This window comes from Phocoena sinus, chromosome 2 (genome assembly GCF_008692025.1).
Source record: "Phocoena sinus isolate mPhoSin1 chromosome 2, mPhoSin1.pri, whole genome shotgun sequence".
NCBI lineage: Eukaryota > Metazoa > Chordata > Mammalia > Artiodactyla > Phocoenidae > Phocoena > Phocoena sinus.
In genome coordinates, this window is record NC_045764.1 from 2,522,637 (window position 1) to 2,534,969 (window position 12,333).

Here is a 12,333-nt window from a genome sequence, read left to right on the forward strand (position 1 = left end):
AAACCCTTGGGATGGACTTCCCTGGTGGTGCAGTGGTTAAGAATCCGCCTGCCAATGCAGGGGACACGGGTTTGAGCCCTGGTCCGGGAAGATCCCACATGCCGTGGAGCAGCTAAGCCCGTGCGCCACAACTACTGAGCCCGCGCTCTAGAGCCTGCAAGCCACTACTGAGCCCACACGGCACAACTACTGAAGCCCGCATGCCTAGAGCCCGTGCTCCGCAACAAGAGAAGCCACCGCAATGAGAAGCCCGCGCACAGCAATGAAGAGTAGCCCCCGCTCGCTGCAACTAGAGGAAGCCCGTGTGCAGCAATGAAGACCCAACGTGGCCAAAAATAAAATCAATCAATAAATAAATTTATGAAAAAGAAGTAAATAAACCCTTGGGATGTCATCCAATCAGGATTGTAGACTCGGTAGTTTTGCCCTTAACCCTGAAAGCAGATTATTACACGAAATCAACTTGAACTTGGGCCTGATGAACTTTCAGTCGTATGTGTCGGTTTCCAGTAAGGTAGCAGCTGCTATTATAATCACAAATGATTTCTAAAAGAAATTTCTAGTGGATAAATAAAGATTTCAATACAAAAGTCCATGAAGTATATATAATAGAAAAGTAACATGCAGAAACAGCCTCATCTCTTGATGAAAATGTCCAGTACTTGCAATTCATCAAATACCAAGCACTGGAGCCCCTACTATCGACAATGACCCCTGTAGGTTGAAAATAATACAGACAACCACCTGAAACCAGAAATACGAAAGTGTGCTATAACAACAAAGTTGGCAAGGCAAAGAATGCAAACGAGTCAGAGTTTATTACCTACATGTAACGGTGAGCTAGCCCGGGGGTCGGCAAACGAATCCAGCTCACCTCCCCTCTTTGTAAATAAAGTTTTATTGGAACACAGTCGTGCCCATTCCTTAGCATATTGGTAATAGTTGCTTTTGTACTATAGCAGCAGGGTCACGTAAGGGGCAACACAGGTCAAATAGACTCCCGTGCAAAGCCTAAAATATTTACTATGTGACCCTTTGCAGGAAAAGTTTTCACCAAGCCCTGATCTAGAACGAGGCTGAGCTAGTTCTGCGTCCAAAAGAGCAAAAAGAGCAGGCTCAGAAATTCCCGGTGTGCTGGAGCCTCCATCCCTCCTAGCACTCACAGTGCACGCTCTGTTCAGACGGGAAGTCCTCTCCTGAGAAGCCAGCGGATACCCAGGAAGCATCTACAGAACCCTGGACATCCCTGTCATGTTTGCTCCACTCCTGGACCTTAGCGGGAAGAAAATCATTTTTAAGATTCAGTGAAGCATAGTTGGAGTCATGTTTTTACACAAATCTCAGGTCATTGATTTGCTTGTTTGTCCGTAGTTGGTGGGATGCAAGAAACGGTCCTCACCGTCACCGGGAAATCCGTGAAAGAGGTGATGAAGCCGGACGATGAGGAAACCTTTGCCAAGTTCTACCGCAGCATGGATTCCGCTCTACCGAGAAGCCCCGTGGAGCTGGACGAGGACTTTGATGTCATTTTCGATCCTTATGCCCCCAAGTGAGTTATTTCATTTTCCATCTTTCACCCCTGGAGAACAGATTCCTTCACTGGTCTCCACACAGCACTTCCTCGAGAATCTTCTCTCACTGTTACGTCCTTCTGCGATAGAACTTCATTACAGCCAGATTGACACCAACCAGGGTTCTTGGCCTCCCCCAATCAATAGAAATTGATAAGAGGCCAGACAAGAAGCTCAGGCAAGGCTTTATTGGGGCCCCTGCTGCAGCAGGGAGGAAGAGTAACAGGTTCCCTTGCTCGCGCTCCCCGAGGGGGTTGAGCTGCTTATATGGGGAGAGGGCAGGGGCGGGTCCAGGGGTCAGGCTGGAGGCGAGGCTTAGGTGGCTTGCCCACCCCTTTGGTGGTGGTGTGTGTATAGGGCATGGGCAGTGCCCTGCTTTGGGTCCTGGTACCCTGTTTTTGCTCCCTGCTCTTCAGAAGCAGCAGTTGGGTTTTTTGGTCTTTTTGTATCCTTTGTCCATAATTTGGCCCAATTGCACGTGCACAGTTATTTTTAGTCCCTTATCGTTTTTTGTATTTTGTTGCTTGAGAAGAGGCGTGTGTCTAGGTGCAAGCCCTGCAGCAAAGGGTCTCAGGTCCCAGGTCCCAGCCCGTCTCAAACTCACTATTCTCTAGAACCAGACACTGGGCTAGATAGAGCTTGCGTACCCAGGACAGACGTCCCCTCCGGCAGAAAGCCTTGCATCCCCACCACATGCCTGGTCCTTAAAAACAAAGTGACTGTGTTTATCACGTCACTCGAATATTGTTTTGCAGACTTTATGAACACTGGTTAGCAGAAACTTCTATGCCTTTCTTCACTTGACATGTCAGATTCTTACTCAACTTTGCAAACTGTTTGGATCACCTGGGATCTAATGAATACAGCTAACTAGAAAATCAATGAAACGCGTTACTTAATTTGCAATCATTGATAAGATCAATAGATCTGAGGGTTTTCTCAGTGATGTCCCAGGGTCCCTCTTCATGCAGGAACGTGACTAAACCACCAAAGAGTGTTCATGGTGTTAGGATTCCCTTGGTTGTGATTGCCACAAAGAAAGCCAAGTCCAGCTGGCTTCAGCAGAAGAGAGGCGTGGAGGGATTTACAGGTTCACCCCTTGAAAAGCGCAGGCATGAACTCAGGTTCCAGGGGCTCAGAATGAGGTCTCTCGCACCTGGTTCCTTTAGGCTGGCTTTCCTCTCAGTCAGGCTGTCACCACGTGGTAGATGGTCACCCCTCACTCCGGATTTATATCCCATCTCCTTGGCCACCACCAGCGCAGGCAGCTGATCTGCCCAGCCTTCCCAGAAGAAGTTCCAGGCTTGATTTTCTTGGGTTTGCATCCAGCCCTACAGCCATCATTGTGGCCAAGGGGATGGAAGATGCTGATTGGCCAGCAGTGGGTGGTCTTTGGATCCCCCTCCTGAGCCAGGGTAGGGGACAGGGCATGGAGGGAGATGGTTCCCCCAAAGGAAAGTCAAGGAGCTCTTAGAGGAGCAGGGAGAATGTGCTGGGTGAGCTAATAACCCCACGGCCATCCACCACGTGTATCTGTTGCCCACAAATTTTTCAGTGCCCGTCTCTTCCGGAAGTCTGCGTGGTTATCATAAATGTTTCCTTAAGCCGCTCCTGATACCTGTTTTGCATTTTTCCATGTGTTCTGTTTTTTTCAACTTGCTACCTTAAGAAAATGAACAGTTTTCCATTCCTCACCTTTAAGTGATATTTTGGGTATTTGCATACTTTGGTAGTGAACCATTGCTCAATCTTCTCCTCACTCAAATGTCATTGTTTACATGGTTACATGTAATTTAAACATTGATATGTATGTTTACACACACGACAACGTTATGTATGAAAGAGGATCTCCAGGTACAGAGATCCATGCACTTAAGACATTAAAAGCAGCTGGACTCTGCTGGGAAACCATGTGACTGGGTCCACCCCTCTCCCGGTGTCTGGTCTTCTGCCCCAGAGAGCTGAGAGTGTGTGTGTGAGGGTCATAGTTGGTTTTGTGGGCCTCTTTCATTTCAACATATTTTTCAAAATGGTGCTTATTTTCCAGAGGGGGCAGTGGGTCGAGAGGAGGCTCGTGATGGGGAACTTGGGGAGGGAACTGGAAAACTTGCATGCAGAGAAAGCTGAGTCTGGTGGAGAGAGGGTTAAATCCAGAAGCAGTGGCTGGCTGTCCATCCGCGGAGGGCTTACTGGAGCCCAAAGGAGGAGAGGTGGTCCTATTCCGGCAGGAGAAGTAGTGATCAGCGTGTTGTGGGTGCGATGAGAGGGAAGGACCGCACCCTTCAGGGCTGTCCAGGAGGGGGATGGGCTGCCCCAGAGGCACTGGCCGCTCCTCCAGCTGGAGACCACGGGGCGTGGTGAGAGCGGGGCTCCAGGCGTGGGCCGGCATCTGGAACTAAATGGGCTTCAGTCTCCCACCTCCGAGGTCCTCAGCGGAGGGGTGATGGGAGGGAAGGAACTGTACGATTGTAACGAAGTCAGGAACTCAAATCGCGGCGCCTGCCGCTTCAGCTCGGACGCACGCAAGCCACCAGGCGCGGGTGGCACTGCAGCCCCGGGCCACGCCAGCTCTGCTCTGCCTCTTAGGTTGACATCCTCTGTGGCTGAGCACAAGCGTGCAGTGAGGCCCAAGCGCCGGGTTCAGGCTTCCAAAAACCCCCTGAAGATGCTGGCGGCAAGGGAAGATCTCCTCCAGGGGTACACGGAGCAGAGACTGAACGTGGCCTTCGTGGAATCAAAGCGTATGAAAGTCGAAAAGAGTGAGTATCAGGGCCATCCCCAGCTGTGCGCTCGGGAACCGGGGAGCAGGTGACTCTGTCCTCTCCTTCCCCTGCCTTGCAAAGGCCAATGACAGCGCCCAGAGACTCTCGTGCAAGAAAAATGAGCAAGTCTGTACACACACGTGCACACCTGTAGAAACTCTGCTTGGAACGGAAAGGCTTGTGGTGTGGCCCATCTGTTCACTGAGATCAAATTATCCTGTTTTGTTGAGTTTTCTTTCAAGAGGTTGGAGGAAAGGGAGGTTGCTGGGCTTTGCAATTCAACCCATTTCCAAACACAGCAGTTCTTCACTTGATCTTATTCTAGAGCAAATGATTCGATCTCTCGTGGGCAAGTGTCCCAAATCTCTGTTTTGCCTAATCCGAGATTTCTACATTATTAATTAATGCAGAAACCGGTGCTCTTCACATTGTTTTGGGCAGGACCCTCGGGCTCCTTGGAGCTGGGATGTGGGCTGGGGGGAGTCGGGAGACTTGGGATGCGGCAGTGAAAGGAGCGTGGGAGCAGGCCCGAGGTTTTCATCCCACTTCAGGCTAAACCGTTGGCTTTCATCTGCCCGGTCATGTGGGGCTCCCCGGTTCTCAGAGTGGTTTTCCCAGCGGAGCTAATGGCATGCATAATCTTGTTATTTTGAAGATTCTTGCTGTCATTTTTATTTTCCTATAGCACTCATAAACCAACTTACTAAAGGTTTTTTTTAGAGATAGTCTTTGGATGAAGTGGTTGAGTCTTTCCATTATAACTGGTTTACTAAATAAGATATTACAAAATCTCTATGCCATACGAGTTGTCAGGTAGTGTTATATTTCTTCAGTGTTAGAACCTCATCCCAGCAAAATAATTTTCTGAGTTTCTCTCTAGCATATGCATAGTTTTTTAAACAATGAGCTGGAGAAATAAAGGTTTATTGGCACAAGTTTTATGTACTTTAACTGTATCTCCACTTTTGGGGGACACATATACACTTGTTGGTCCACACTGAAAATCCAGCATCTTGTTACAATCTTAAATCTGAGAGCAAGCCATCTCAAGAGATCATGATAGCCTCCAGAGAAAGATGAGAACTAAACCATGCCTTACAGGGTGCCTGCTTTTCTGCATATAAAGACTTTGGATGGAAGATGTCTAACAGTCTCCCTTAGGAATGCGTTTTCAGCATCTAACACTGTTAGGAATGATAACAGCTTTAGTGGAATTGCAGCGCGAGTCCAGCTCCTGATTTTATACTGATGTGGCTGGTCCACAGTGCCACTCAATTCTTGTCTCTCCGCATGGCCAGGGTGACACTCTTCAGCAAGCATTTACACTTTCAATCCTATGTTTAATTCTTAGCACAAGCTTCACTGCATAGTTAATCAGACTGGAGTACGTTTTCCCCATCAGGATTAACTTGAAAGGAAAACAGGAGTGAGTCACTTATGCATGATCGCTGGGGGTAAACACTGTCATTTCTCCCGAATGTCTTGCTTCCCCTGCACTGTGTTTCCTCCTTTGACCCTCCCAGTGTCTGCCAGCTCCAACTTCTCCGAAGTCACCCTGGCGGGATTAGCCAGCAAAGAAAACTTCAGCAACGTCAGCCTGCGGAGCGTCAACCTGACGGAACAGAATTCCAACAATAGCGCGGTGCCCTACAAAAAGCTGATGCTGTTACAGATTAAAGGTATTTAGAGAGAATTACACACGACCAGGGATTTTAGTCTGGTAACATCGGGAGGCCTGACTTCCCCCTACTCGCCCGAAGGGAGAAGGGAACGCGTGCTTTTGGCGAGCCCGCCGGGTGCCACCTCATCTCACATCAGCATCACAAAATCCCACTAGGTGGGAAACATTACGCCCGCGTGGTAGCACTTCCTGATGCGCCCGAGGCCCCAGCAGCGGCTGAGCAGCACGGCTGGCTTTGAGCCCTGGTCTGATTCCAGAACCTCAGCTTTTGCTGCTGCTCCGCTTCCCGTGGCCCCGGCCGCACACTGCGTGTGGTCACCAGGCACCCCCTCAGCCACCAGAGTGCTCCCTCCATCTGTCCTCCTCGCCAGGGTCAGCAGGAGTTAGGGCAGCGGGACGGAGAGAGGGCCGTCCTTGAGCAAGGGAGCAAGGGAACATGGGGCAGGGGGTCTCAGCGGCTCCAGCACCCTCCCTCCCCCTCCCGCCCTCCCTCTCCCTTCCTCCCCCTCCCTCCCTCTCCCTCCCTCCCCCTCCCTCCCTCTCCCTCCCTCCCCCTCCCTCCCTCTCCCTCCCTCTCCCTCCCTCCCCCTCCCTCCCCCTCCCTCCTCCCCTCCCTCCCCTCCCGCCCTCCTCCCTCCCCTCCCTCCCTCCTCCCTCCCTCGTCCCTCCCTCCTCCCTCCCCCTCTTCCCTCCCCCTCCCTCCCTCCTCCCTCCCTCCCTCCTCCCTTCCTCTCTCTCTCTCCCTCTCTCTCCCTCCCTCTCTCCCTCTTTCTCTCTCTCCCTCCCTCCCTCCCACCCTCTCTCTTTCTCTCTTTCTCTCCTTTTCCTTTCTTCCTCCCTGTCTTCCTTCCTTCCTTTCTTTCCTTCCTTCTTTCTCTCTCCCTCCCCTCCCTCCCTCCCCCTCCCTCCCTCTCCCTCCCCTCCCCCTCCCTCCCTCCCCTCCCTCCCCTCCCTCCCCTCCCTCCCTCCTCCCTCCCCTCCCTCCCTCACTCCCCTCCCTCCCCTCCCTCCCTCCCTCCCTCCTCCCTCCCCTCCTCCCTCCCTCCTCCCTCCCCTCCCTCCCTCCTCCCTCCCCTCCCTCCCTCCTCCCTCCCTCCCCCTCCCTCCCTCCTCCCCTCCCCCCTCCCTCCCTCCCCTCCCTCCCCTCCCTCCCTCCCTCCTCCCTCCCTCTCTTCCCTCCCTCCTCCCTCCCCCTCTTCCCTCCCCCTCCCTCCCTCCTCCCTTCCTCTCTCTCTCTCCCTCTCTCTCCCTCCCTCTCTTCCTCTTTTTCTCTCTCCCTCCCTCCCTCCCACCCTCTCTCTTTCTCTCTTTCTCTACTTTTCCTTTCTTCCTCCCTGTCTTCCTTCCTTCCTTTCTTTCCTTCCTTCTTTCTCTCTCCCTTCCCTCCCTCCCTCCCTGTCTCTCTCCCTCTCTTCCTCTATATCTTTTCCTTTCTTCCTTCCCTCCCTCTCTCTCTGTAGCAAGGAGCCCTAACCCACAACCAGGGGAGCTCTGGCTCTGCCCCAGTGACTTAGCTGCCTCGGGCAGCACTGCTGTGAATTAATGCTCAAGAAAAGCATTACCTGTCCTCTGCTTCGCTGGGGGTTTGCAGGGTGTGTCTGCATGGCCACTGTCCTTTCTAGTGTATTTAAAAGACCCGTGAAAAGTGCACACCACCCGCCTCCATTCCTATGTTGTGGTGCAGAGACTACACCATCAGTGTGATTGTGGAAAGATGGAAACCATTTAGGAGGAGTTGGAAGCCGCACAAGGCAGTGCTTCCCTCTGAGCTGAGTCCTCTCCAGACTCAAGTTTTCAGTTTGGAGAAGAACTCCCAAGGATGCAGAGGCTCCCTGAAGGCCCTCGCCTTGCCCCGGCCCGCAGAGGCTGTTAAGTGTAGGAGGTGGGCTGAGTGGAGAGAGACCAGGAGATGAGCGGGGGAGGGGAAAGGAGGTGTTTGCTGGTGTCCCTGGGGGAGGGAACCTTAATTAATCCATTCACGTGCTGTCAAGGGACACTGCTAATGGTCCTGGGAAACATGGTGACCTCTGGGAACCTGCCACCAGGGAAGGTCATCGACAAGGCTATGCCTCTAAGTGCCCCGGGTCATGGGAACTCACGTGAGCAGATGAGGCTGTTCAGGACGGGAAGTCGGGGGCGGGGATGCTTCGGACGCGGGGTGCTTCCCGGTCGGCCCTGCCGGGACTGCGGGACAGCGCTCGTCTCTGGGGAGACGGTGACCCCGTGCCTCGTGCTCAGGAAGAAGACACGTGCAGACGCGGCTGGTGGAACCTCGCGCCTCTTCCCTCAACAGCGGGGACTGCTTCCTCGCGCTGTCCCCCCACCACTGCTTCCTGTGGGTCGGAGAGTTTGCCAACGTCATAGAGAAGGCGAAGGTCGGTATCTGAGGAGCGAAAGTGGTCTCGCTTTGCATCTCCTTTAGACACAGGTAGAATGTTCTTCCAGTGGCCAGATCCCTAGAAAGCTTCTTAAACGTCCAACGTTTCGTTCAAGCGAGGGGGGACAGGCGTGTTTATTGTCCAGAAGGTCTCTGAAACGAGCTCCTGGTAAGTGCTTAAGGGGGATGTTTTAAAAGGAGTCTGACCTGGGCCTCCAGGTTGAAAGTTCTGGCTCATCCTTCCTTCTGTGGAGAAAAAGAACTGGCCCATCACTTCCAAGTTGTTTATCCTAGGTGTCTAGGAAGTCCTGCTGTGGATCTATTGAATGAGTCTATTGAAAGAGACTTAGTGGGAAAAGACCAGGGAGTCGGTATTTTTATTTTGGGGTTTTTTTCCCCTTTATTTATTTTTAATTGAAGCCGAGTTGATTTACAATGTTAATTTCTGCTGTACAGCAAAGTGATTCAGTTATATATATGTGTGTATATCTATATACACATATATATATGCTTTTTCATATTCTTTTCCATGACAGTTTATCACCGGCTGTTGAATATAGTTCCCTGTGCTCTACAGTAGGACCTTGTTGTTCATCCATCCTCTATATGATGGCTTGCATCTGTTCGTCCCACACTCCCACTCCATCCCTCCCCCACCCGCCCCCTCGCCCTTGGCAACCACAAGTCTGTTCTCTGTCTGTGAGTCTGTTTGTCCTTTGCAGATAAGTTCACTTGTGCCATATTTTAGATTCCACACATAAGTGATGTCATATGATATTTGTCTTTCTCCGTCTGACTCACTTCACTCACTATGATCATCTCTAGGTCCATCCATGTTGCTGCAAATGGCGTGATTTTGTTCTTTTATATGGCTGAGTAGTGGGATGGGTATTCTTAAAAAGCTTCACGAATGATCTTTTGAATGTGAAGATGGACAGGTGTTGCTGTAAAGAATGGATACCCCCAGTCCTTTCGTTACATTTTCTTGGCTTTTACACAGTCCCCAACCACCAGTGCCCCCGGACCCTGTGGTCACAAGTTTTCCTTCCAGACACGCTGTCTCTCTGCTCTGATTTCAGTGTTGCCCCTCCATCTGGCCATGGGCTTGTCTGCCCAGGTAACTGTGTACCTCTCTCTTTTTAGGCCTCAGAACTCGCAAGTTTAATTCAGACCAAGAGGGAACTTGGTTGTAGAGCTACTTATATCCAAACTATCGAAGAAGGAATTAACACACACACTCATGCAGCCAAAGACTTCTGGAAGCTTCTGGGTGGCCAAACCAGTTACCAGTGTAAGCGTTTACTGCATCTCAGAAAATGAGACTTGCCTACCTTTCCTCCTCGCTTGCTTCCTTCTTCCAAACCAGCCTCCCTCCAGTGGGAAACATAATGTCCTCTTCCCGTTCTTACCCCAAAGCTGCTGGAGACCCAAAGGAAGATGAGCTCTATGAAACGGCCATAATAGAAACCAACTGCATTTACCGACTAATGGATGACAAACTCGTTCCTGATGACGACTACTGGGGGAAGATTCCAAAGTGCTCCCTCCTGCAGGCAAGACAGGTACAGTGAGTGGTCTGCCCTTCGGCAGGAAAGCCCTTGGCCCCGGGCTGCCCGCTGAAACAGGCAGGAAGTACCGACAGACGCTGGCCAGGGACGGTACTCGCTGCACACCAGACATCTTTTTATTAACTTTTATCTTACATTGGAGTCCAGTTGATTTACAGTGTTTTTTGAGTTCCCGGTGTACAGCAAAGTGATTCCGTTATACATATACATGTATCCTTTTTCACATTCTTCTCCCGTTTAGGTTATTACGGAATATTGAGCAGAGTTCCCTGGGCTGTACAGTAGGTCCTTGTTGATTGTCTGTTTCAAATATAGTCGTGTGTACATGCAGAGACATCTTTATAAAGACTATCTACCGATTTGTGATTTCAAACCGTTACTGCCATCTTAGATGCTGATACAGAATTCCGAATGTTGTTCAGAGGAGGCATGGGTCATTGAAGGCTTTTCTGTTTTAGGCCAGATGGAAATATGACTTAGCCCCATCTCTTGATTTTTGTATGAACGTTAAATATCTTTCAGTCCTTAAGTTTCAGGAAAAGTAGGTGTATCTATAGTGTATGGGTTTGCCAAGTAGTATGCTCATTTTTCCTCTCACACCAGCACATATTCATTTTTACAAAATTACATATATTTCCAGCACCACTAAGTTTTTTGTTGTTGTTTTTTTTTTTTTTTGGCTGCGGGGATCTTAGTTCCCCGACCAGGGATCGAACCCGAGCCCCTGGCAGTGGAAGCTGGAGTCCTAACTACTGGACCGCCAGGGAGGTCCCACCACTAAGTATTCTGAGTGTTGAGAAAAAAAATGGGAAGACACAAAAGGACTTTAAATTTCGTTGGGTAGAAGGATATCAGAAAGGATGTAATCCAAAGCTAGACTGATTGTATGACAAATTTGAACGGAGGAAAAATGTCACAGAAAAAGAAATAATCAGGAATGATTTTAAAGAGAAGGTGAAATTGAGCCTAGTTTGCAGTTAAGTAGAATTGGGATTGCTGGAAATGAAGAAAGGAATTATTCTAGGAAGAAAGCGTAGAACAAACCAACAGGTATGTAAATAAGAGCACTGAGGTCATGTATTCACTCACCAAACACTTAGTGAGCCCGACGGTAAATACATTAATAAGTACAGTACGGTCTTTGCCCTTGACGGCCCTAGAATTGCATAGGGGAGAAAAGACATCACTGGGTCCTCAGTGCCATGTGGAGCGGCCCTTATGAGCTAAGCGAGTGAATGACAAAGGAGGAAAGGAGGAAGGAAGGGCGGGGCCCGGGAGGAAGACCTGCTTAAACAGCTGTTAGGAATCAGAAGTGTTGGGCAGCCCGAGTGTTGGAGGAGGGGCGTTAACTTGGGCATTTAGGACCACAAGACAGAACTCATCCCCACAGGGCAGAGGCTGGCTTGGCTGTGCTTGTACTGAATGCTCCGTTAGCATTTGAATCATCACCTGTTGGACTCACGGTCACTAGAGACCCTGGTTCAACCGAGAAGATGCCCTTGAAGTGAACGCGTTCTTCTGCGCCATTTCCCCAGGTCCTGGTGTTTGATTTTGGGAGCGAAGTTTACGTGTGGCACGGGAAAGAGGTCACATTAGCGCAACGGAAAATAGCCTTTCAGCTGGCAAAGCACTTATGGAACGGAACCTTTGACTACGAGAACTGTGACATCAACCCCCTGGACCCTGGAGAGTGCAACCCGCTCATTCCCAGGTACCGCTGGGGCCCTGGGCAGCCAAGGCTCCCACCGCAGTGTTTAGCCATCACCCTTCAGGGGTTTTAGTTTTCGTAAGTGATTGCAGTGCAGTACCACGAGTATTCACAACGAGAACAGTGCTTTAGCTTTTCCCTAAGAATACAGAAGTATGGATGGTGTAGTCGTCTGGAAGATGCTTCTGTTGTATTTCAGTTCTGGAAGGAAGCAAATCGATGGCACCTGCAGTACTCAGGCGCTGTTGTCACATATCATCTGTTGTTTAAACAAATGACTTGCTGACCTGAAAAGCTTGCCAGGTCCTGGAGTTCAGCCATGGATCTGAAGGTGCAAAAGCAACGCGTCTCTTTCTGATTTCACAGCTCCCCAGCCCAGCCCTTGAATTCCATTTATCTGGCAGTAGATGATGGCTTTTGGGGGGAGGGAGGATGCGGTATTGAAATAATGGCTGTAATTGTAATATTTCCGACAGTCTGCTGGACTTCTAAAAGTCATTTTGGCAAATCAGCCAAAGATGCACAAAACTCTCAGAAATATGGTCATGAAAACAAGAATTCTTACATGCAAAGGGTCATTGGTTTTTTATTTCTCAACCACCAGGAAGAAAGAGAAGTGCGTTTAAACTATGCATATGCCACATAATGGGTCAGAAATTGCTGTAC

At 50.2% G+C, this 12,333-nt stretch overlaps 1 protein-coding gene across 8 annotated transcripts in view; it reads left to right on the top strand.

The window, feature by feature from the left end:
* Positions 1–12,333, top strand: part of SVIL (supervillin) — a 245,350-nt gene that overhangs the window by 210,233 nt on the left and 22,784 nt on the right. For all 8 annotated transcript variants that reach the window (XM_032618924.1, XM_032618914.1, XM_032618919.1 and 5 more), the window contains 7 exons: positions 1,372–1,549; positions 4,158–4,330; positions 5,857–6,012; positions 8,253–8,389; positions 9,535–9,682; positions 9,808–9,953; positions 11,495–11,670. In XM_032618924.1, the coding sequence (XP_032474815.1) occupies positions 1,372–1,549; positions 4,158–4,330; positions 5,857–6,012; positions 8,253–8,389; positions 9,535–9,682; positions 9,808–9,953; positions 11,495–11,670 (1,114 nt within the window). The remainder of the gene's footprint in view (positions 1–1,371; positions 1,550–4,157; positions 4,331–5,856; positions 6,013–8,252; positions 8,390–9,534; positions 9,683–9,807; positions 9,954–11,494; positions 11,671–12,333) is intronic.